Source organism: Bos taurus, chromosome 14, assembly GCF_002263795.3.
Source record: "Bos taurus isolate L1 Dominette 01449 registration number 42190680 breed Hereford chromosome 14, ARS-UCD2.0, whole genome shotgun sequence".
NCBI classification, from domain to species: domain Eukaryota; kingdom Metazoa; phylum Chordata; class Mammalia; order Artiodactyla; family Bovidae; genus Bos; species Bos taurus.
In genome coordinates, this window is record NC_037341.1 from 25965892 (window position 1) to 25992671 (window position 26780).

Below are 26780 nucleotides of genomic sequence, written 5' to 3' on the forward strand. Positions count from 1 at the left end.
ATAGGAGAAACCTCCATATTATCCAACAAATATTTCAGATTCTGTATAAGATATTGGGCATTGTCTAGACTATTTTAGCATTGTATGCTATCAAAACTAGTTTTAACTGGCATGTTTGTTTAATTAAAACTGAAGGATCAGAATGATCAGAATGGCCATCATAAAAAGACTACAAGCAGTAAATAAGGGAGGAGTGTGAAGAAAAAGGTACCCTTCTGCACTGTTTGTGGGAACGTAAATTGGTACAGCCACTATGGAGAATATACAAAGGTTCCTTAAAAGACTAAAAATAGAGTTATCATCAGTTCAGTTCAGTTCAGTTCGGTCGCTCAGTCGTGTCCAACTCTTTGTGACACCATGAACCGCAGCAAGCCAGGCCTCCCTGTCCATCACCAACTCTGGGAGTCTACCCAAACCCATGTCCATCGAGTCAGTGATGCCATCCAACCATCTCATCCTCTGTCATTCCCTTCTCCTCCTGCCTTCGATCTTTCCCAGCATCACAGTCTTTTCAAATGAGTCAGCTCTTTGCATCAGGTGGCCAAAATATTGGAGTTTCAGCTTCAACATCAGTCCTTCCAACGAATACTCAAGACTGATCTCCTTTAGGATGGACTGGTTGGATCTCCTTGCAGTCCAAGGGACTCTCAAGACTCTTCTCCAACACCACAGTTCAAAAGCATCAATTCTTCGGCGCTCAGCTTTCTTTATAGTCCAACTCTCACATCCATACATGACCGCTGGAAAAAACATAGCCTTGACTAGACAGACCTTTGTTGGCAAAGTAATGTCTCTGCTTTTGAATATGCTATCTAGGTTGGTCATAACTTTCCTTCCAAGGAGCAAGTGTCTTTTAATTTCATGGCTGCAATCACCATCTGCAGTGATTTTGGAGCCCAAAAAAATAAAGTCAGCCACTGTTTCCACTGTTTCCCCATCTATTTCCCATGAAGTGATGAGACCACATGCCATGATCTTTGTTTTCTGAATCTTGAGCTTTAAGCCAACTTTTTCACTCTCCTCTTTAACTTTCATCAAGAGGCTTTTTAGTTCTTCTTCACTTTCTGCCATAAGGGTGGTGTCATCTGCATATCTGAGGTTATTGATATTTCTCCCGGCAATCTTGATTCCAGCTTGTGCTTCCTCCAGCCCAGTGTTTCTCATGATGTACTCTGCATATAGGTTAAATAAGCAGAGTGACAATATACAGCCTTGACGAACTCCTTTTCCTATTTGGAACCAGTCTGTTGTTCCATGTCCAGTTCTAACTGTTGCTTCCTGACCTGCATACAGGTTTCTTAAGAGGCAGGTCAGGTGGTCTGGTATTCCCATCTCTTGAAGAATTTTCCACAGTTTATTGTGATCCACACAGTCAAAGGCTTTGGCATAGTCAATAAAGCAGAAATAGATGTTTTTCTGGAACTCTCTTGCTTTTTCCATGATCCAGTGGATGTTGGCAACTTGATCTCTGGTTCCTCTGCCTTTTCTAAATCCAGCTTGAACATCTGGAAGTTCACGGTTCACATATTGCTGAAGCCTGGCCTGGAGAATTTTAAGCATTACTTTACTAGCCTGTGAGATGAGTGCAATTGTGCGGTAGTTTGAACATTCTTTGGCATTGCCTTTGGGACTGGAATGAAAACTGACCTTTTCCAGTCCTGTGGCCGCTGTTGAGTTTTCCATGAGTTACCATACAACCCAGCAATCCCACTCTTGGGCATACACTGAGAGATAGTTCAAAAAGATACATACATATATAATTTAAAAAGATGCGTCCACCCCAGTTTTCACTGCCACACTATTTACAATAGCCAGGATGTGGAAGCATTCTAAATGTCCATCAACAGAGGAATGGAAAAGAAGATGTATTACATATACACAATGGAATATTACTTGGCCATAAAAAGAATGAAATAATGTCTTTTGCAGCAATATGGACGGACCATGAGAAAACTGGAAGAAAGGCTAGTCTGCAAATCACGATCATGGCACTTCTCTGGTGGGCCAGTGACTAAGACTCCATGCTCCCAATGCAGGGGGCTGGGGTTGCATCCCTGGCCAGGGGACTAGATCCCACATGCTGCAACTAAAAGAGATCCCATGTGCTGCAACTAATACCTGGCGCAGTCAAATAAATAAATAAAAATCAATATTTTTTGAAAAACACACAAAAGTAACCAAGTGGATTTGAATAGAAACAAAAGAATTTTTTTTTTAAAAAAGGAAGATCATAAATTCAATCTTTTATATACTGAGTCTGAAACTCAGTATATAGGTCTTTGGCACATGCAGAAGAAAAGTCATGCAAACAGCTGGGCATCCAATTCCAGAGCTTAACAGGGAGGCCTGGTGCAGGCATATAAATGAGGGTTATCTGCATTCAGGGGTAACAGAGGCTCAGGGTGTAGGTGATTCACCTACAAAGAGAGGAGGCCCACTAGGCTGAACCATGAGGACTCCAACAGCAAGTGCCCTCTGGCAAGGTCCCTTTATGTGCTGGGTTTTCATAGTTTCTGGGTTATGACAAACATGCTTTCCTAAGTTTTGACAGAGGGGATGACAAAAGACGAGATGTTTGGATGGCATCACCAATTCAATGGACATGAATTTGAGCAAGTTCCAGGAGATGGCGAGGGACAGGGAAGCCTGGCATGCTGCAGTCCATGGGGTTGCAAAGAGTCAGACATGACTGAGCGACTGAATAACAACAAAGTATCTATGAACTTCATCATGGAAAAGAAGAGCTGGAAAGAACTGACGGTGGAAAATGAAATGAATGCTTCTTTGTGAATAATCTTTTCTTAATAAGCCACAAACTGGAAAAACAAAATTTAAAAATTGCTTTGAGGAAATACCAATAATGAGCATCCATGAGGAAAGAGACACAGTACAACATGTTTAGGTGAGATGAACCTGGTCTTGGTGTCTTTCTTATGGAAAATATATGAAGTTTAAAATAACAAAATCTACTCTACTTAAGGTATCCTAACATATTAATGTTCAACATAAAAGCTGACCCATGACTGCAAAATGTTTTCCTTTCTTCCTCCCAAATACAATTTTGTTTAAATTCAAGTGAAGGGGGAGGGATAAATCATTTCAGCAATCTTACCCTCAATAAATTATTAACATTTCAATACACACAAAAAAAGAGACAGATATGGAAGTAAGGCTTATTTTCCTTCTTTGGTCATCTTGAAGAAATGTCTATACAGTTTTGATATTTTTCATTCTTGGGTTAATAACAACTTTTATATCATACAATAAACACATAATAGATGGGCTGAGTACCCTTGGTATTTTAATAGGCCTTTTCTTGAAATCATTTTGAAGTCCTTTAGGAAATTCATTTATTTTGGGACAATTCTATATGATATAGTAAATAGAAAACAGCTATATCCATTGAGCTCTCATTTCTCACCCTAATGCTGTATATCATATTAAATTATTAGAGTGAGTCAAGTCCAAGTTCTATTGACTAAAAATATGGCTCTGAGATTTCCATTTATCCTGGAAGGATAATAGCTTTTGCCTCCTTGGTCATTCAGAGTTGACATTATCCCTTCCCCACACAGCCCCTCCTTTTCCATAATGGCTTGGCCTTTTCTAACCTCCAACTTTGTCAGGTTATAAAAGAAAACTGATAAGAAATTGATGCTAGCTATAGTATTTATTAAACTTAAGAAGACAACGTTATTAACTGCAAAAGTATACATGAGGAAGAATTCAGTATAGTCTGAATGTGACTTTGAAGACCCAGAAAAGGTTTCTGCCCAAATATGAGGGTAAGTTTGACACAAGAATCATTCAGAGATACTTACTTATCTTTTCTCTTCTTACTTTTTTCTTTTTTTCTAATATATTTGGAGCACACTTATAGTTTCCCCTTAATTAGAATTCTGTGGCATTGGTTTTTACAGAAAATAATTATAACTAACTATAGTTACTGTAAACATGTGTTCTGCTTAACAATTAAACTGAGTCACAGGGGAAATAGGCAAATTTTTAAACAGAATAGCTTTCTAATAATTGGCTAATATTTAATGAAACAAACAGGCAAGTAATTATTTCATTTGAAGGTTAATATCAATATTATGATAGAACCTGAAGTCATGTTCAGACTGTACTCAACTCTTCCCCATGTGTACTTTTGCAATTTATAACATCGTCTTCTTAGATGTAATAAATGTCACAGGTAGCATCAAACACTATAATACTAACCTTCCAATGAAATAATTACTTGCCTGTTTGTTTCATTAAATATGAGTCAGTTTTTAGAAAGCTATCCTGACTGTTCATATATTTGCCTGAATCCCCTGTGACTCAAATATTGTTAAACTGCACACATGTTTGCAGTAAGTATAGCTAATCATAATTGTTTTCTGTAAAAACCAATGTCAAAAAATTCTAGATCATCTCCTTTCCCTCCCTTAAAAGGGGAAATGGTAAGTGTGCTCCCAATAGATTAGAAAACGAAAAAATGGAAGAAGAAAAAAATAGTATTTCTGAAAGATCCCTGTGTCAAATTTACCCACATATTTGGGCAGAGTCCCTTTCTGGGTCTTTGAAGTCACATTATTATGCCAAGGGCAGCAAAGAAACTGGTCAGAAAGCTTGGTCTTATTTCTGATTTGCTGTGCCTACGGTTTGGTTCTCCTACACCCATAAGTTCGATGGGTAAACTGGCTCCCAGAAATCTGAACTAGCCTTGGATCTGGATGAGTTACATGTGAACTCTTCAAACAAGTACAAAACCATAGTTCATACTTCTTAAATGGTAATATAAAAAGTCCCAGGTAATTCATGGGAATAATAAGTCTCGGTTATCAAAACCCTCCAGATGTCTAGACATGTCATGTAAAAATGAATGTCATTTTAAATCCCCAAACTAAAGTTATTTTAGTAAAGCATAGCTAAAATAAATCTGAATTATTTTGAACATTTTTTTAGAAAGTTATCAGAAAAAAAGTTTTTTTCCTTCTCAGTTCTAAGAGCTTAAATGAAACATTCATGCATTAAATTCAAAGTCTGACTGTCAAATCATTTCACTTTAATAAAATTTGAATTACCTGCCTTAGGGCATTATTAAATATCAAATAAAAAGCACACATCCATAAGTCTGATTTCCCAATATAATTCTTATGTAGAAGTATGACTAGATTTGTATTACACATTTCAAGATAAAAGGATCAAAAATGTATTCATGAAAGGATACAGTCAGAAGTGAACTCATCTTTGAGAGAATTTCTCACCATTCTGAAGAATCTGGGGAAAAATGACCCCCTTTCAGGAATCTCAGCCACCAAGACAAGGATAGCAATCCATCCTCTCTCTTAAAATATCTATACTGTAATTAATTGAAAACTTTGAGAATTACACATTGTCTTCTTATCATACAATGAATACGAAGCATATGTATATGAAATAGATGCAGTCTTCTCATAAACATTTAAGGGTGTGTGTGTGTGTAAGACAGAGATAACATAGGGATGATTATTTAGATATTTAGAGAGGCAATTTGCATGGAGGGCAAGATAAGGATCAAAAACTCAAGCCAATCATCTCATTTCATAAAAAGTGTCATTTATGGTTACTGATATTCACAGAAGAGTATACCAAACCTGCACTGGATAAATTCACAAACTCATGCTCACCAGCCTCACTGTGCCTCTCTGCCTGCCCTCCAATGAGTCCTGCCTGCACCCCTCCCCCCACCCTCTGCTCCCAGCTTCTTCAGCTTCCCTCCCCGACTCCCAGCTCTTCCCCAATCCCCCTTAAATGGTAAAGCAAGTCACAAAATGCTGTCTATAAACCACCACCTCCTTCCTTCCTCTGACTGCATGGAATGTGTCCATTCCCTTAACAAAAGTCAGCCTCCACTTGTGCTTAGAATTCCATCCCCTGGCAACTTTTCACAGACTTCACTGCTAGGATTAGCCTCTCGAGAAACAGCATCTTCAGCCCTGCCCACCTACTGGCTCATTCCCCACCCCTCATATAGAAAGTTCCAGTATTTCTCTTGTTTAAAAAAAAAAAAAGCCTTCATTTGGAATGAAACTGGGTCACCTGTAGAGATACGGACAGACCAAGAGATGGTCATACAGAGTGAAGTCAGAAGGAGAAAAACAAATATATTAATGCATACATGTGGAATCTAGAAAAATGGTACAGCTTAATCTATTTGCAGGTCAGGAATAGAGACGCAGACTTAGAGAATGAAGGTGTGGACACAGCAAGGGGAAAGGAGGCGGTGGGATGAAGTGAGAGAGCAGCACTGACACATACACGCCACCGATGCTGCTGCTGCTGCTGCTGCTGCTGAGTCACTTCAGTTGTGTCGACTCTGTGTGACCCCGATGGGCTGTAGCCCACGAGGCTTCTCTGTCCATGGCATTCTCCAGGAAAGAATACTGGAGTGGGTACACTCCACTCCATACTGAATACTATATGTATGAGAATACTGGAGGAGTGCCTTGCTCCAGAGGATCTTCCCGATCCAGAGACTGAACCCGGGTCTCTTGCTACAGGTAGCTTCTTTACTGCTGAGCGGCCAGGGAAGCCCCACATGTACACTACCATGAGTAAAACAGATAGCTAGGGGGAAGCTGCTTCATTACAAGGTATCGCCGCCTCCTCCCTTCAAACTCCACTTCTGCCCAGTGCAACCTACATCCCTCATCCTCCTGCTATCCTGAGGGCCCGAGTGTGGAGATGCTCCCTGATCTCTGACCCTTACTGCTTATGACAGAGGGCTCTGTCAGTCAGGCTGCCTGAGTCCAACTTCCACTTCCACTGCTCAGCAACTTTGGGCAAATGACCTAACTTACTGGTGCTTTGGTTAACTTATCATAAAGCAACACATAAGGTTTTATGAACACGTGAGGTCATCCCCATGTATTATTAGAACATTATTTGTACACACACATGCAGACACACATAATCTATGCCCACAACTCCCACATTCTGTTCAGACCTCTTTTCTGATCTCCACTTTTGAAATTCCAGCTTCCTTCGTGGCGGGTCCACCCACTGTTGTGATTGACAAGCCACTCTCAGTCCTCTCTATCTCTCCATCTCAGACAGAACCTATCCAGCTTCCCTGTTGTCACTCTGCCTATAGTTTCTAAAGCCCCAAACCCCAGCTGTTATCATTGATAATTCCATCTCCTCTCACTCACATGCAACTTACCCCTAGATATCACTTTCAAGACTCTTTCACAAACATAAACCTCTCTCCATCCGCACTGTTCCTAGTCTGGTACCCAAGCTTCCATGCCTTGCACCTTGGTTACCCAATGGACTTCTAAAATACCTTTCTACTCCCCCAGCCTGGCCCAGAGTAATCCAGTCCATTCATTCTCCAGCCACTGTGATCTACTGAGAATATACAGGGGTCAGGCCACTCCCTTGAGAACCCTTAGACGTCAACACATTGACAATGAGATAAAGACATCTAACTCGGCTGACAAAGCCCTTGAAGACAGGGCCCCGCCTGACTCTCCCTTTCATTTCCACACCCCAGACTCAGGGGGCTTCTTTCAGGTATCTCAGCGCACCAAAGTCTTACCATCTCCACAGAGAGGGGACCCTCGAGGATCTTTGCAAAGATATTCCCTCTAGCCAAAATCTCCTCCACTCCACTTTTTTGTTCTTCTCATTCACAGAATTTATTACAATTTGTAACTGTACTTTTGAAATGTTTTTACATTGTCCTGCTCACCATCTCAGGCTTAAGCTCTGTTTTTTAAAATATTTTTTGATGTGGACAATTTCTGAAGTCTTTACTGAACTTGTTACAATATTGCCTCTGTTTTACACTTTGTTATTTTGGCCATGAGGAATGTGGGATTTTAGCTCCCTGACCAGGATGGAATCCACACACTCTTCCAGGAAGGTAAGTCTTAACCACTGGACCACCAAGGAAGTCCCAGACTGTGAGCTGCTGGAGGCCAGAGATTTCAGGTCCTCTGTGACTCCCCCATCCACTGGAACACTGACATAGGGTGAGAAGACACACTCCCAACAGACCACTAAACAGTCAGAGCTCTGTGCTGACTCCTCGGAAACTGTTCCAATAGGCACTTTGCTCTCACAGGAAGCAGCGGTTTCATAGCAACACACTGACCTAGGTATGTGATCCTGGTCAATCTACAAAGTGAAGAAGTAACCCAGTACACAGGCATTTATATATATTTTATATTTTCCTTGTTTGTGATGTTTATTTTGTTAGCTCCTTAAGGGTAAGTAACACATACATTGAATCCAATATATTAAAATGTATAGATTATTAGAATATTCCATCAGTAAAGAAACATGCTGCATTTATATAATCACCAAGTGCTTCTTGATCTATCGAATAAAATCACTTACACAGGGTAAGTATTATCACTCTGGCCTGATCTACCCTCACTACCTACCCCAATAAGCAAGATGACCAATCTGCACTGGACAAGTGGCCAGCTTTGAGGCTCAACAACTCCCAGCCCCTTCCTTCATGCTCCCCATTCATCAGGAGATAACAGCTGCAGTTTCAAGCTACAACAACACAGCAAAGTACCAAAGAAGAAGTACTTGCGTATCATTTACCCTGCCTCAAGTGCCTTCCCTTATGAAAGCTGATATTAAAGCAAAACCTATCAATAGAATGAAAGGCTGCACTGCTGGAAAAACATATGGAATGTAGATTTTTCCCTAAAGGGTGTGAAATTTTTACAAACCACCTGACTTGTAATGAATGGGGCTTGAGAATGTGTCCTAAATTTCAATGAAGTGCATTCACATTGCAAAATTAACAGGTTCATCATGAGAGCTGCTTTCACGTGCAGGCTCAACTGTGTGCCTGTTTTCCTCATTTAATCCACACGTACCCAGATGAAGTACCCACACGTACTCTCAGCTCCTGTTTTCTCTGGCTACTGAAATGCAGCTCTAATGACTCTGTCACTGAGCGGCTGCGTGGGTCTAAAATTGTCTCCCAAAATCCCGTCACAGCCCTCCACGAGCTCTGCCCCCTTCACGTGTGTCCTCAGCCTTCGAAATTCTTCAATCTGAAAATAAAAGCAGAACAGAACAGATTAATTGTCGACCGGCCATGAGCAAGATGGGAATCTCATCGATAACTTAAAATATGCATAAATTACAAGCATTTAAAAAGAGAAAATTAAGCTTCGAAAAAGAGAAAAACTGAGTTCATTCTTCCAGAGCTAAGACATTAGACACAACCTCTACAAGAGGAAAGAAGACAACAGAAGCAGAGATAGGAAGGCCTCCAGATAAACCCAAACAACCGTCAAAACCTGCTGGATCTGTTCATGCAAAAAGGATATACATCTCTCTCAAATAGCTCTTATGGGGACATTTCTAGCAGTCCAGTGGTTAGAATTCGATACTTCCAATGCAGGGGTCACCGGTTCTATCTCTGGTAGGGGAACTAAGATCCCCACATGCTGCCTGTTGTGGCCAAAAATAAAAAAGATAAAAATAAAAAGGAGATAATCTGTAATACCTAAAAAAAAAAAAAAAAAAATTCTATGTCTGCCGTAACATAATAAGAAAAAGTGAACAAATGAAGAAATGTTCTGAAATGCTTCCCAAGTATATCTCTATAATGAATCATGGTGTTACTATATGCTAACTGATTATATGTTAAATATATTAGATTGAGGCTTTTTCATCAAAAAACTCCCTTTGCTGCTTGTTGAGCCCTCCAAAGAGCAAAGAATGCCTCTGATTTTTCAAAAGTTTAAGCCCATCTTCTTCCTGTGGCAACAGTGATTTTCAAGTTTATCTCCCTTCTCAGGTAGCCTCCCCAGATCCCGTGGTTTCCAGTTACGCACTATTGGTTACCACAGTCCCAAGAGACCATTCCCATCAGCTCACGGCAGTCTCCCTCACTGGCCAAGTTGTACCTCCTGAGAACTCATAGTCTGCCAGACACCACCCACTGGAAGTGTTTGAGCAACCAGCAAACACGTGAGGAGCTTTTGCCAAGCTCAATGCCATCTAGCAGTTGATTTACCTTTGTCAAATCATCTGTTATTTCCTTTAAATGCCACATAAAATCACATGAGACATTCTTCATTCTTTACACAAAAGGAGAAACTGAGGTCAGACAGGTTAAGGAAGATTCCAGATAATCTGGGTCTGACAATTCCAAGGCCACGTGCCCTCTTCCCAGTCCCACAGCCACCTCTTCAGAAATTCTAGTCATCAGTAGACCCTAGAGCCAGCATATAACCCAGGACATTGAGCAAACGTGACGTGAATAGCACCAATCGACCAAAGCATCACCGTCTGTGACTCAGAGGCTTCTACCCACAAAGGTTCACACAACACTGACACAGACTTAATCCAATCATGAGGGGGAAACCCACATGATAGTAACTAATTCAGGGTTCCAATAAAAACCTAGAAATCCACAGACTTTAGAGGACCCATGGGACTCCTGTAAAATTTCACTGGTGCATTCTCCTAAGAGGTTCTCTGACTCCAGAAGAGTCAAATCTCACAAGATTCTAATTCAATCCACTCACATATGAATTGGAAATCAGAGCTGGGAAAAATTAAATGGCTTGCTAGATCAGAACCCAAGTCAGAAATTTGACTTCTAGTTTCCCTGGTGGCTCAGCAGTAAAGACTGCCTGCCAATGCAGGAGACACGGGTTCTATCCCTGGCCCGGGAAGATCCCACATGCCACAGAGCAACTAATCCCATGTGCCACAACTACCGAGCCTACGCGCCAAGGCTCAGAAACTGCAACTGCTGAAGCCAGCGCACCCCAGAGCCTGTACTACACAGCGAAAGAAGCCACCACAATGAGAAGCCCTTGCACCGCAATGAAGAGCAGCCCCTGCTTGCTGCAACTAGAGAAAAGCCTGCACAGCAATGGAGACCCAACACAGCCATGAATAAATAAATAGAATTATAAAAAGGAAAGAAATTTGCCTTCTAAAGTTCTATTTTCCTATCTCTTCAAACACTGTTTGATTTCCCTAAATGGGTTAACCCTGATCCTATTAGGATTGTCCTGTTTTTTAAAATAACATCCACATGCTGTTTTTATATAAAAAAGTGCCAGTCGTATAAGCCATGAGATTTTTAATCTATATAATGGTTTCTCACTAGACCTTCTCACGGGTTTACAGGAGGGAATATGGCAGTACTCATATTGCTTGTTGCACCTGAAAAATGTCTAGAGCCAAGTCTTCATGAGAATCCCTTATAATTATTTGTGAGGTGCATTTGTCTTAGATTTCCCTGAGATGGAGTGAAAGGGAAACTTCTTAGTCAGAGGAGCCTATGATTTTTCAAAAAGAAGATGAAGCTCAAGGACAGACTGCATCCAAAGGCTGGTTCTTGTCCAGTCTCTGCTACCCAAGACCCAAACAACCCAACTGCTCTTCCTTTTCAAGCTCAGTTTCCACCTGTGAATAACAGAGATGAAGGTGATAACAGTATTCCGGGGTGATATGAGGTAAATAAGATCATTCATGAAAACACTCAGCACAGCTCCAAGCACACAGAGAATGTTCATAAATAACCACATGACTTCTGAAGTCCAAGCTTCTGCATTTGGAGATGATTATTTAGCTACAATTTTGTATGCAAGAAAGGAGACTAGAAATAATAAACCAGTTGACTGAGAAACAGAAGGTTCTCTTTCCTCCCATTCCCTGTGTGTGTGATCATATGTAAGAGCTGCAATCAGAACCTATAAACCCAGGACAGGGTCACCAATGAGCACTGTGGACTCAAAACTTGACTGCCTCGAGGTATTTCAAGAAATACTCCATTTCTTATTGACTCTGAAGCTTATTGCAAAGCTGAGTTAACTTTGTATTTACGTATTCTGAACTGAAGCTAAATCTTTCAAGCCCCAGGCCTCAGCCTGAAATACCTTCTGTGAAAACGACTTCTTCTAGAAGAGATCTGAGTCAACAGCCGGCCAGTCTCCAATCATTGCCTTCTCAGAGAGAACTGCTTCACAAGAAATGTTTTTCTCTGATCAGAGTGATGCTTTGAAGACTTCAAACATCAACAAAGATAGGGGAAAAAACACATCTCTCTGAAATGCCAATTTTTCTGAAGTAACCACCCCTCAGAATCCTTTAGTCACTTCAAATGGTTTCGAGTGCGCACTCTGTTATTGCACCAAAATGAGACAGAGTGAGAAAGAAGCAGAATAATATTCCGAGATAAAAGTCTTCAGCTAAATTCAAATGTCAGGGCCATACAGGGGCCATCATTATCAATCAGTATGTACGAGTTCATCGATTTTTAATGCTCCTCTACTTAAACATGGTATGTGTGTTCAGCCAATTTAAAAGAGAGAGATGGAGAGGAGAGAGATTTAACACTTGGGAGACACGTCCTCACCCGTGAAGGTAGAAAGCTGAGCAGCCACTGTTCCCTGAACTGGGTGGCACGCCCACCGGTCTACAACGTTCATTCCAGCCTTCACTGACGTCTGACCTTGATGGCTCACTCAAAGTTCAGCTTTGAAACTGCTTTCTTCATGACAGCAGTTAACAGGCTAATTTCTAGGGTCTGAAGTTTGGCACACATTGCTTTTAGTAGTTCCAGGGGTCCTACCCACATTTTGTAATAGACTTGTTTTGATTTACATCTCATGTGTCATCATGTTAAAAGAAAACTAACACATAAAAGTCCCTGTTCTCATCTTATTTTCCTTTATCACCAGGAAATTCATAACAATACATGAATTGCTGCTGTTGTTTACTCGCTAAGTCATGTCCGACTCTTTGCAACCCCATGGACTATAGTGGAGTGGGTTGCCATTTCTTTCTCCAGAGGATCTTCCCAACCCAGAGATCGAACCCACATCTCCTGCGTTGTCACTGACAAGCCAGTGACAATAGTTACAGATCACTTTTTTAAATGTTTTAAATTACACTTATCCAAATCCATCCAATTGTGTGGGTTTCTTCCCGTAGCATAGTCTGCTAACCAGAACAACACGAAAAAGTCAACCGACCAACCAGGGGCTCCCAGTCCCAGACACTAGGATTCTAGTGCTCAGGAAGACGTAAATGGTTCACGCTGGGCTCAGCTGTCAATACTACACTATAGGTACCAACTCCTCCTCCTGGACTAGCAGGCAGAGGATGGAACTCGCATCTCCTGCATTGGCAGGTAGATTCTTTAAGTTTGAGCCACCAGGGAAGCCCATAACACCCAGCTACTTAGTAACATATGTTACCCCTATAAGAGGACACATTATTTCTTCAATACAAAGCTTTGTTTCTCAAAAAATCAACTTAGTAGCCATCCACCTGCCATTTGCTATTCTTTTTGTTATTTTCTATATCAATCCTCTCTCTGCCTCAGTCTCTATGTTTCTCTCCTCCTCTTCAAGCCCAACAAGGTGAGGCTCCTCAATTCTTGGTTTTGATTCTAGATTCACACCTTTACCCTTAGTTCCTCTCATTTTTGCTGCCTCTCTGGACCTTCTCTATTTTGGACTCTGCTTTCTCTGGAACTATATGAGCAGCAACAGTGAAACATTCAAATCAAGGACAAACTGATTCATTTTCTCCTAAGATTATCATTTTTTCCCCTAAATCACTCTAAATTGCAATTTAATGTACATGTGAGTGTGTGTGTGTCCATTTCCACACTCCTGCTCTCTGAACAGATGCTGCAACGGAGTTCTGCACTAACAGCACCTACATCTTCTTTTCTTGAAAAGAAACTGGAAAGTTATCCATTTCCAAGAGCAGTTGAAATTATTCCTTCAAATACACATTCCTTTGGCTTTGGCTCCCTTTGAGGAAGACACAGCTTATTTCCCAGTAATTGAGGAGCACGACTTAGTGAGTTAAGGTTAGACTTTGTCACTGACCTCGCTCAGGGGGATGGTACAAAGCAAGGCTCCCTTTGAAGCCTGCAAGACCAAAAGGCATGATGAGTTGCCTCTGGGCTGTTGCATAATTTACTGGATGACATGGAAGTAAATCATCACATTACAGACTATTGGTTAACATCCCCAATACTGTGCTAGCGAGAGAATCCTTTGTGGAATTCTAAGTGGAACTGAGAATTTTCTGTGGCTCAGCCAGGTTCATTCAAATTGACTTTCAATAAATAGACATTTACTGTGGTTACAGAGGAAAAGCTTATTTTTCATTAAAGATTTGACCTATTTTTAGAAAATTGCCCCTAAACTGCTGAACAAATGTGACTGCAGACCCTGAGCTGCTTCTGTTTCCTCTGCCAGTCTGACCCCTCCGCTGTGACTAACACAGTTGAAACTCTTATCCCGGGTCCCATTCAGCTCAGTGCTCCACAGAAACATCTCACTTCAGTTAATGATTCAGTTAACTGGCAATGACATTCCTTGTTCATGAATCTTTTCTTGCATGATGGCAACTCTGAAAAGAGATGAAGGCTTTCTCCACGGCAAACTGGCTGGATGGGCTGGGGTGTGGACCTAGAGCAGCCAGAACAGCATAAAGAAAGGGATGGTGGAGGAATGATACTGGAGAACAGAAGCCAAAGCTCAGCAACAGAGAAGCACCAAGATCCACCAGTGAACACACTGGGGCAAGAAACAAGAGTCAAGCATGAAGATTTCCCTGGCTGTGGGTAAGAATCCGCCTGCCAATGCAGGGGACGTGGGTTTTATCCCTGGTCCGGGAAAATCCCACATGCCAAAAGGCAACTAAATCCATGAGCCATGACTACAGTGCCTCAACTCTAGAGCCCAAGAACCAGAACTACTGGCTTCTTCTCCACATGCAGTAACTATTGAAACCCGAGCCCCCTAGAGCCTGTGCTCTGCAACAAAAGATGCCATTGCAATGGGAAACCCTTGCACTGCAACTAGAGAAAGCCTATGTATAGCAACAGAGACCCATCACAGACAAAATAATAAAATACATAAATGGAATTAACTTTAAAAAAAGAGTGAAGAGTGAGAATCAAGCAGTGGCCTCCTGGGCATATGTTTATAAAGCATAGTTACAGTAAGTTCCCTACATAGGAAAGAGTTCTGTTCCAAGAGCATGTTGGGAAGTCCAGTTTGTTTGTAAGTCCTACAAAGTTAGCCCAGGTATACCCAACTAATACAACTGGCTACATAGTACTGCTCTATAATAGGTCTATACTTTTCACAGAAATAATACATAAACAAACACAAGAAAGAAAACATTTTTAACCTTACAGTGCAGTACCTCGTTCGCATCTTGAAAGTTCACAACCTAAAGCTTCGTATGTAGGGCACTTACTGTATTTTCTACCTGCATGAGATGCACGCATCTTATTTAGAGTCTCTGTAGCATCTGTCACTGTTTACCTCCCTTCTCCACAACTTGGAAATCCTCTCTCCTGTCCTGGATCCCAGGACATCACTCCCTCCTGGCTGTCCCCAAGGCCCATGGGCAAGCCCTTGACTCCCTGTCTCCTCCATCTGCACTGAGGTTTTGCATTCAGCTGGGCTCTCTTGTCTTTCTCAACTTGAGCTGAACAGATCATCAAATTCATTTCTATTTCCTGGACATGAAGCTAGAATTCACTTCTCAGCTTCCCCTACAACCAGGTGTGGCCATGGGTTAAGTTCCAGCCAACAGAATGGAAGCATAAATGGTGTTCTCCATTTCTCAGTCTACACTTTAGAAAGCAGTCTCCCTTCAGATCCTCCACATGTTTTCCCCTCCTGCTCACTATATTCCCACACCTAAAGAAGAGAGGTATTAAAGATGGCAGAGTGTCTTGCAACCCCATTTCCTGAGTGGCTACACAGAGAAAAGCCTTGACTGTGAAGAAAAAATACATCCGTTAGATTTTAAGAGTGTAAAAAAAAAAATAAATTCTTACTGTGATAAGTCATTGAAAAATTTTTAAGATTTTTGTGATGTGGACCATTTTTAAAATCTTTATTGAATTTATTACAATATTGCTTCTGTTTTATGCTTTGGTTTTTTGGGCCCTGAAACATATGGGATCTTAGCTCTCCAACCAGGGAGAGAACCCACATTCCCTGCATTGGAATGCAAAGTCCTGACCACTGGACCACCAGGGAAGTCCCCAGTCACTGAAGTTTTGGAGTATATCTGTTACAGCAGCTACCATCTTTGCTGTTAAATTTCATCTATATCTCTTTAGTCCAAACCTCTATTCTTAACATTCAACTCAAATTTCTAATTTCTTCCCTCTCCTTTAACAGACTCACTCCTAATATTTTTCAGGAGTTATTCCCTGGACCTTCCAGTCTGAGCTGGGTTTTTGCCCTGTGTGTTTCCAGAGCGCCTTACTTATGACACAACACAGTTGCCTGTATGAACATCTGCCTCCTCAACTCCACAGTGAACTTTTTAAGAATAAACACTGTGTTTTAATCTCTGGATCCTCTGTGTCTGGTTGGCACTCAGGAATAGTTTCTCATAAGAAAAAAAAAAAGACTGACCAGATAAAGGAATTGGGATTTGTCATATGAAAACCAGGAAGGCCCAAAGGTGGTGTGATCAAAGCTTCTAAAACAATGAAACAATGAAGATGCTGAATGGGTATCTTTTAAAGTCAATCCTCAGAAAAAGAGAAAGAAGAAGAAACTGTTCAGAGCTGAAAGAGGTGTTTTAAAGATTTAAGGACAAACAAAAGAAAGCTTTTCTGAATAGTGAATAAACTTGAACTTGTTATAAAATATAAGGGGTATAATAGTTTGTAAAGAATTTCTAAAGGAAATTTAGCTTATTTATTTAGCATATTGCCTAAGTCTTTGAGAGTGATCATTAATAATGCTGTCTTCTTAGCATTAACAAATGGTACATTTAGTATCAAATATTATGATACTAATAACGTCAAAATCAATGTTGAAACACATTGTAGTGAGCATGCATCCTGCCCCACCAGTGACATCCCAGTGACAATTCACCTTGGTGCCTCACACGCTGCATTAGCATCTAGAGCACCTATGCTGAACCCAAGGTGGGGGACAGCAGACCAAAAGCGGCTAGAGAACAATCCAGAACTTTACAGGGCATTCTTTCTAGGTCCCCCACTCTCTCCATACAGAATTTTCCTATACAAGCCAAGAAAGAGCTATTACAAAGCCCGAGTGTGAGTTACAGAAATAACCAGTGTTCTCACCTCACCTCCAAGAACTTTCTCCTCTCCAATACCTGAGAAATCCCACATGAAACAGTAACTAGACTAATGAATAGTTTGGGTATTTCACTGACTTCTATTTACTCTATAAAAACTGACTTTTAAAGTACAGATGGTAAATGGGAGCTGGGTTTTGTTCATCCTTAACCTTTCAACTGCTTTTACTGGCTCGAGACATTTAACTTTATCTGAAGAGATGTGACTGATCTAATTGAGCCGAAAGGAGCAAGAACATGAAACAGACATTTCCCTTTTACAGAGAGAAAATTTACCCTTTAATGCAAAACTTCGTCCTGGAAGGTTAAAGCCCTCCTCTCACCTGTAGCTGGGATATTGTCAGAGGGTATCGGAATAATATCCAGGTCACACCTTCGCTGCAGGGCGGGATGGTGAGAGAGCCTTCATAGACCCAGTAATCACGCAGCAAGGGATCTGTGCCACCACATGGACCAATCACGGAAAGATGAGTTAATGAAAAATAATTTGGAAGAGTCCAACAATCATTTTCAAACTTACAAACCATCCAGATAACATGTCTCAGAAAGATGTCATTTTTAAACTGAAGCCTCACATATATATTTTAAAACTAATCATATGAAGAAAACAATCAATGGAGAACATGATGTATCCTCTATTATTTATAGTGATTTTGTATCAATGAATTCCTATACATATTTAAATATGGTTATATAAACTAGATATATAAACACTTGATATACTATACCAGGGGTGTGTGTGTGTGTGTGTGTGTGTGTGTGTGCTCAATTGTGTCCAACTCTTTACGACCTCATGGACTGTAGCCCACCAGGCTGGACAGAATACTGGCAAGAATACTGGAGTGGGTTGCCATTCCCTTCTCCAGGGGCTCTTTCCGACTCAAGGATCAAACCTTCATCTCCTGCACTGCAGGTGGATTCTTTACTGTCTGAGCCACCAGGGAAGCTCAGTGGTAAAATGTTTATTATCTCAAAAAGTTTACTCCCAAGTTTAGAACAATCTGAAACTGGTAACAACTACAAAGAACATTAATTATAAAGAAAGCTTACTAACTCGTAAGACACAGTGTTGTATATTCTGAGAAAAACAATGCAGTCACAGCCACAGTTAAAATTCACCCTATGCAACCCAATAAATGCTTACCTGGTAATAAAGTGTTAGGATTAAAGCAGGGTATTGTTTTGGATTTCCCCTGAAAAAAAGAAAATGTACCCCACGTTAACACAAAATTTTAGAATAAGAACATTTATAAGCACTAAAAATCGAGGTTGAAGTCTTTTCTTCTTGGCCACACTGTACATGTGGGATCTTACTTCCCTGACCAGAGATCAAACCCATGCCCCTTGCGGTGGAAGCATGGATCCTTAATCACTGAACCCGCCAGCGAAAGCCCTGAAGTCTTTTCTGAATGCCAGATCCCACAGGTTTGTGGGTGTGTCAATCTGTCTTCTCACTGGAGTGACACGGCTTGGTTCCAACAGGACGTTCCTGCTCTGAGTCTGTAACTATTTTTGCTATGGCCACAGCTCAGGAATTTCCCTATAATTCCTGGTGTGAAACTTAAAATTGTCCGTCCAGTGTCTGTCTGTCCCTCATCACTGCCTTTCCTGCTCCTGGAGTAGAGATGAGGGCCTTGACCCAGGGAGTCTTTAGAAATGACTTTCCTCCTGAAACTCTGCTCTCAGTTTCTAACCTTCTTGGCAGCACAGTAGGTACATGCTCAGTTGCTTAGTCATGTTCGACTCTTTGCAACCCCATGGACTCCAGAATACCGGAGTGGGTCGCCATTTCCTTCTCCAGATTTTCCTGACCCAGGATCGAACCTGGGTCTCCTGGGTCTCCTGTGTCTCCTGTACTGCAGACTCTTTATCTGCTGAGCCACTGGGGCAAATCAACCTTAAGTCACCTTCTCAGGGAGGTATCACTTATGACTTATGTGAGCTTGTGTTGCTTCTCTTTTCACATAAATACTCTGAAGTGTGGTCGCCACAATTTTTATTTCTTTCATTTATACTACCTCCCTATATCCAGAGGGCAGAAAGATGTACACAGGAGGCCTGGGTTGCTCAAATCCTAAACAATTCCCCCCAAAAGTCCTGTCTTCAAGCCTAGCCCTTGGCTGCCTCCTGGGAGATCGTCTCTGAGTCCTTGGAATAAGCCTCCTGATAAGAGTGGCTCTGTGTGCCTGAGGCCTTGGGCAGGCTGTACCAGTTGGACCAGATAAGTTTATCCCAACAAAGTAATTTATGGTGGAAGCCTGGTTTTGCTCAGGGTGGGGGCCGGAGGGCTGGAGTCAGCATAGCTGAGGTCAGTCCCTGAGGCACTGCCCAGGCGTAACTGACCCCCAATAAAATCCCTGGACACCAAGGCTTGGGTAAACTTCCCTGACTAGCAGCGCTTCACAAGTGCTGTGCCATCACTGCTGGGAGAATCAGCTGTGCCCCCAGGCACCTCGACTGGGAGCTCTCAACTGAGAGCTTGTACCTGGTTTCTCCAGGACTGCGCCCCACCCACCTTTTCACTGTGCTGACTTTTTTTGATCTGTATTCCTCCACTGGAATAAACCACAACCAGGAGACTAACGGCTTGTCTGAGTCCTTTTAGGGAATCTCCAAGCCTGAGGATAGACATGGAAGGCTCTTACCTAACCAGTATTTTTATTTTCTTTTAGAGAATGACTTACCTTATACTGAATATCCTGGAGGATTTCAGTCACAGCCTTCAGGCCCACGTGCTCTTTTCCGATCTGCAATGTATAAAGTATAAACCATAGCTACTAAGCATTTAAATACATAAGTAAAATAACCAACTGAAGTGAAGTTCAAGTTCACCTGAAAGTCCTTCTTGGGAATACAAGACTTACTTCTTAATAAATAGGTCAACATCTACTAAAGGCAATTAAAGTACAAGAAAGTATTAGATATGTTCCTGGGCATTTCCAAGAATCTATTCTAAATTTACCTTGCTAGGTATAGATTTTACCCACTGTCCTGCACATTTATATTTATATATTTATTAACATATTTATGTTTATATATATATATAATCACATAACACTGTAACATAAAAGTTTTGAGGATATTTCTAAATTAGAACTATTCACACACGCCCAAAGCCTTCTATTTTTACTTTTAGCATTTCTAGATCATTATTATAATGACTGTATTCATGTTGAAAATTTTTTATTAACTCCAAAAAATAAGTATGTGATTTCATATGCTAAAGTCACTGAAATTGAGACACTTATTTCTTATCATTGGACATAACTCTGTAATCACCTATTTATTCTTAAATAAATAAGAATATGCTGTTTGTAGCTTTCTATTTTAAAGCATTATATATCATCACATATTTTCAGTGCATAAAATGTCCCAAGGAATTTGAGATTTTAAAAAGAATATGATGTGAGGTATTCTTGACTCTAACTTTAAAAATTATAAGTGTAATCTCATTTCTACTTTTCAGTCAAGTTTCAACAGTTTCTGTCCATGCTAATGGAAGGCAGTCACAACAGAGACCACTTATGTCAGATAAACAATCCCTGTTATGGTTTGCTTTTTCTTTTGCACATAAATTTTTGGAGAATGATCCACAAGGACCTACAAGAGTTGTCACCATGTTCACTCGCCCGGCTTCTCTCCATTGTGAACCAACTTGGAAAAACACTAGGTCAAAGGGGATCAAAGGAAAGAGGTGCGACAGGAAACTCATACAACCTAACACAGGCCACTGAGTTCCAAATAATCAAGATTATATTTTCCAAATGTTTGCAATTCCTGAGATAGGCTCTAGAAATAGAAAATGAATTCTCTTAAGTTACTCTGTGTGTGTGTGTGTGTGTGTGTGTGTGTGTGTGTATCTTAGGCAAAATGTACTCCTTGGTGTCAAAGTGTGGACCTGTAGGCAGATGCCTGCACCCCACCTTCAGGGAAAAACAGACTCCTTTGCTGTATTGGTGGCTCAGACAGTAAAGAATCTGCCTGCACTGTGGGAGACCCAGGTTCAATCCCTAGATCAGGAAGATCACCTAGAGAAGGAAATGCCTACCCACTCCAGTATTCTTGCCTGGAAAATTCCATGGACAGAGGCCTGGCAGGCTACAGTCCATGGGGTTGCAAGGAGTCAGACATGACTGAGCAACTAACACTTCCACTTTCTGTTGTACTGGTTTAAGCAAAATGTAGTATTTGGATGCTTACACCCACAGGTGGGCTTTGTCGTCACTTCACGCATCTCTAATCAGAGCATAATTCTCTGAACAGCCCACGTCTGAACACTGTGAGGCCACACAGTTTAGTGGCCCAGGAACAAGGTCACTTGCATTGGATGCTGGGTTCCGACCTTGACTCACTTTTCAGTCTTGAGCAAGTTTACCTAACCTCTCTGTCCTTCAGCTTTCTTCTCTATACAGCAGGGAGGATTAAAGTGACGGAGTTGAAAAAAAGACTCAGTCAAACAAAAACCTTAGAATAGGGCACGGTGCATCGAAACTCAGTGATTATTACCCAGATCACTCTTACTCAGAATGCCACACAGCATCAAATACAGCATTTAATAACTATTACTGCCTCTTTCTATCTATAAAGGTTCTATACTTTGTGGACATAACTATATTTTGCAGCCAATTCCAGCTATCGCTCCATCTCGTTCCTTCCATTCTTTGTCAAAGTCCTGCCTGAAGAGGTTACAGCCACCAAAAAGAAAATATAGATGATGCTCTGCACAGCCCAGTCCCTAAAATCCTACAACAGTGTGGGTGACAACGCAACCTGGGGCCAAGAGTCCACCCGCTACTAGGTAACTTCTGACCTCTGCCCTTCGCCACCTTTCACCACTGCCCAGAATGCCAGCCCTCCGGTCAGTTTCCTCTCCAAGAACCTCAGCCCTGCAAAGCCCTGAATTTTTCAACTTCTACGGCTAATCCCCTCACTTCCCACCACACCCTCTGGAATGGGATGATGCCACATCTTTGACAAGCTCCCTGACACCTCCTGGTCTCTGTGAACCCCTTGGATCTGCTCAAGGTCTTCACTCCAAGCCTTATGAGTGGACACTGTGCAGCCCCCCTCAAAGATGAGATTAAGAGCTCTGGCCAGTGCCTGGCTGTTACCTTCTGATGGGTCTTCTGTTTCACAAGCCCAAGGCCAGCCCCCTCTGAGTGGACTACCCTCCTCCCATACTATCCTGGCTCCACTATCACTCACTGATCCACTGGTAACAACCAATGGTCGTTCCCTCCTGCAGTCACCCCAGAGGACTTCAGCATCCCTGGGTGTGACCTATGCCCTCCCTGGCCTCTCTCTTGACCCCTCACTCCATGTCCCTCAGCTCCATCCCACCTCTGTCAGCCAATCCTGAGAATGTGCCCTGGATTTGTTTCCACTCTGACACCCACAACTCCACAGACCATCCCCTCTGACCGTACCTGCCCACCCATCCATCCCTCTCCTCTCTTCTCTTTCTTCCTATTCACTGATCACAAGGAGTCAAGCCCTGGGGTCCCTCTTGGCTCTGTCTCTTTCCTTTCCTGCCTACCCTGGAAGACATCTCTCCATCCTCTAGTCTCTCTGCCCTCCTAAATCAACTGCTCTGCAACCCATCGATGCCACAATTAATTTGCTAGAATTCTCTGCACCTCACAGTGGATGAAGAGACTAGCCCACTGTCCGCTGTCCTAGACTATCTGTGATGTTCAATTTCAAGTCGGTCTCCCACCCTGACAGTCAAGTCTGTTGTCATTCACCTCCTGAGCTATTTCAAAACTCAATCCCACACCCACATTTCCTCTGCTCTATAAATAATTTTGCTGTGCGTGTCTGGGAGATAATACAGGTCATCAGGCATGAACTCCCCTAATTTCCTGTCTTTCTTCACCTAAACGTGCTTGCCATTGGTGCCCACCCTTTCCTCCTAGCCCTCTGTTTTGGAGAAAGGGTGGGCCCTTCCTGTCCAGGGTCAGTGCATCCATATAACTCTCATCTGACACCCCCCACTTCCTCTGGGGCTCTTCTACATCAATCATCTCCTTTCCTGCAGTATTTTCAAACTATATCTGCACTAGTTTTTTTTTTTTTTATATGTAATTATTTATTTGTCTACACTGGGTCTTAGTTGGGATAGGAAGGATCTTCAATCTTCACTGTGGCATGAGGGATCTTTTTTTTTTCAGGAAGCAAACTCTCAATTGCAGCATGTGGCATCTAGTTGCCCAACCTGGGATCAAACTCGGACCCCCTGCACTGGGAGTGCAGAGTCTCAGTCACTGGACCACCAGGGAAGTCCTGCACCAGCTCTTTTTGCTCAGAATAAAAACACAGGCCCACCCTGGATCTCAAAACGAAACAAACTGAACCTAGCTGGGCACCTCATCGCTAGTTATCACCCCTTCTGTCTTTGAGTCAAGTTTCTTGAAAGCCAAGTCCATCCTCACTGCCTGGACCCTCCCCTCCGCTTTCCCAGCCTCTGACCTAAGTGCAAGGCCCAGATGTGGTCCTTTCCTCTCTGCCTTGGCTGACACTCAGGATCAGCCCTTCTTTCCTCCGTGAACATCTGTGCTCAGTTTCTGTGATATTGCTCTTTCCTGAGAAAGGCATCGTCACATAGATAATATGGATCTTCCTTCATGCCCTGCATTGGCAGGAGGATTCTTTACCACTGAGCCACCTGGGAACCCCCTCCAGGGTCTCTTTCAGCTCTAAATCTTTTATTGCATCAAGAAGACGATACGACAAAGTTTAAAAGAGTCACCTGAAAAACTAAAATCTTACCTTTGAAAGCATACGGTCCAATTTCTACATTTTACTGTAAGTATGTTAGATGTTCAGTTGTGTCCAACTCTTTGCGACCCCATGGACTGTAGCCCACCAGGCTCCTCTATCTATGGGATTCTCCAGACAAGGATACTGGAGTGGGTTGTCATTTCCTCCTCCAGGAGTATATTTCACTCAATGCATATAATGTTCTTTGCCCAACAAAGAGTTCATATCTAAACTCTTTATCCACCAAGGTTTTTGTCAGTCTTATTTCATCCATGTTTTTCTACAAGGCTCTTCCAATCATCTTAGAAAAAAAATTACTCATAACAAATAGCTAAAGGAATCTACTGCACGATTATACTGTGGACTTTTCTTAGATTTTGCAGTGAGGCAGGGTCCAAAAACATTTCCTGAAACTCTTTTTCATTAATGAAATGAACTCTGCCTTTAGGAGACATTTTCTCATTCATTTCTCCAATGACTCTGAATGCCATTCTGAAAAAAATTTCTGATAACACACTGAACCATTTTCTACCAGTGAATATGGCTGAACTTGATCCACAGAGACCACAGTTTCTTTTTCTTTTTTTTAATTTTATTTCTTTATTTTTGGCCATGCTGGGTCTTTGCACAGATTTCGCTAGTTACTCTGAGTGGGGGCTACCTTCAAGCTGTGGTCCCCAGGCCTCTCACTGCCGTGGCATGGCTTCTCTTACAGAGCACAGGCTATAAGGCCCTCGGGCTTCAGTAGTTGCCGCACATGGGCTCAAAAGTTGCTGTTCCCAGGCCCTACAGCATAGCCTCAATAGTTGTGGCACACGGGCTTAGATGGTCTGAGGCAGATGGGATCTTCCGGGACCAGGGATTGACCTATGTCTCCTGTATTGGGAAGCAAATGCTTTACCATTGAGTTACCAGGGAAGCCCCAAGTTTTCTATTTTTAAACTACCAATGTTCTCTGTATAAGCACTTAATGTCCCTTCTAAGTAGTAAAACTGAGAGAGAACAAAAAACCTTCTGCACAATGAATTAGAAAAGAAGCATCTCTGAACAATGTAGTAATCTTAACAGGAGACCGTTTACCTGGACAAACAAAGCGATGATAGCGATTCCATGGGGCTTCCCCACAGCCTCATCTATACTGCCAAACAAGGTGGAGTTCCAGTGGATCAGGTGGAGCTGGATGAGCAATGACAGAGAGGCAACCTCGTTACTAAAGGCACTTCTGTTTAGGAAAACAAAGATATATCAACTTCTCCTTGACCCTATCCATATGGTATGGTATGCAACAACAGCATTACAGACAGATATAAAGAGATGACTGGTTGAATCCTGGTTCTCTGTGTGAATTCCTTCCTTCTTACTTCTCAACAGAAGCAGGGCTCAGTGCCTCTCAAGTTCTGCTTCTGTCCTGATCAGGAGCACATCTGAGGGGACTTGCAGATTTCAAATTGATTTTGTTGCCTTCCTTAGAGACATCCCCTCTGGCTCTTCCTGAAATGAAACTCCAGGTCTGATCACAAAGAACTCATTGAAAGGATTAGTACCTATACACTCCAGGACTGTGTCACCCACCATCTCCATCAAGAATGACACAAAGCCAGTCTCACATTCTGTAAATTAGTTCAACTTTCTAAGAATATGTAGAGATAGCATCCTATGAAAAGCACTGCATCATTTTTTAAAGCATGGTAAAGTAATGAATGCCAATGTGGAGCTCTTTTTTAAAAAAGGGCATTTCCTGCACTGCAGATAAAATTTTATCTGTGAAGGAATGTCAAACAATACTCTAGAGGACTCTCTCACTCTTAGCCCTATAGAGCTCTGTGGTTTCCAGGTTTATCTAGAATACGCACTTGCTTCTACAGGGCTGATAAAACACTTAAAAGAAGCCAAATTCAACTCCCTGGTTAAAATCAAATGGCCGCTGAGGTTCTCAGTATAACAGTAGTTAGGCAAACCTTCTGCCGAGAATACTAATCATCGCTTTACATTTTAATCAAGTTATAATTACTTACCTCCTGAAAACACTGCCTCATTTAAGAATTCATCCAAAAAGACACACTAAAATTCAGACACCTTGTCCTTTTAGCGTCCATATTAAAATATGAAGGAAAATTATCAAGGAAGATCGCTCTAAATTTGAAGCTTCTCTTGTTTTCCCAGCTAGAATTCAAATTATAAAGCTGACCACTAGAGGGAAGTAATGAGACCCTCTGTCTATAATTTTATAGAAATAATAAACCAGGACAAGACTCTTCAGAGTTCTTGGACTGCAAGATCAAACCAGTCATTCTTAAAGGAATTCAACCCTGAATATTCATCGGAAGGACTGATGCTGAAGGTGAAGCTCCAATATCTTGTCCACTTGATGTGAAGAGTCCATTCATTGGAAAAGACCCTGATGTTGGCAAAGACTGAAGGCAACAGGAGATGGCAGCGGCAGAGGATGAGATGGTTAGATAGCATCACGGACTCAATGGACGTGAATCTGAGCAGACTCCGGGAGATAATGGAGGACAGAGGAGAAAGATATGTTGCAGTCCATGGGGTCGAAAAGAGTCAGACACAATTTAGTGACTGAACAACAAAAACAAGAACCCAGGACAGGTCAGGCTATGAAAAGCTCTCATGAACTTGGCTGTTGTTCAGTCGCTCAGTCGTGTCTGACTCTACAACACCATGGACTGCAGCACGCCAGGCTTCCCTGTCCTTCACCATCTCCCAGAGCTTGCTCAAACTCTCCATCGAGTCTGTGATGCCATCCAACCAACTCATCCTCTGTTGTCCCCTTCTCCTCCCACCCTCAATCTTCCCCAGAATCAGGGTTTTTCCTAATGAGTCAGCTCTACACAGCAGGCCAAAGTATAGCAGCTTCAGCTTCAGCATCAGTCCTTTCAATG

General features: G+C 41.9%; 1 protein-coding gene across 5 annotated transcripts in view; it reads right to left on the minus strand.

Moving 5' to 3' along the window:
- Positions 1 to 26780, minus strand: part of CA8 (carbonic anhydrase 8) — an 82030-nt gene that overhangs the window by 9585 nt on the left and 45665 nt on the right. For 2 of the 5 annotated variants that reach the window (NM_001083690.2, XM_025001552.2), the window contains 5 exon segments: positions 8868 to 9047; positions 17445 to 17557; positions 18266 to 18314; positions 19806 to 19868; positions 24961 to 25056. In NM_001083690.2, coding sequence (NP_001077159.1) covers positions 8913 to 9047; positions 17445 to 17557; positions 18266 to 18314; positions 19806 to 19868; positions 24961 to 25056 — 456 coding nt within the window. In that variant the 3' untranslated portion in view covers positions 8868 to 8912. 5 annotated transcript variants of the gene reach the window in all.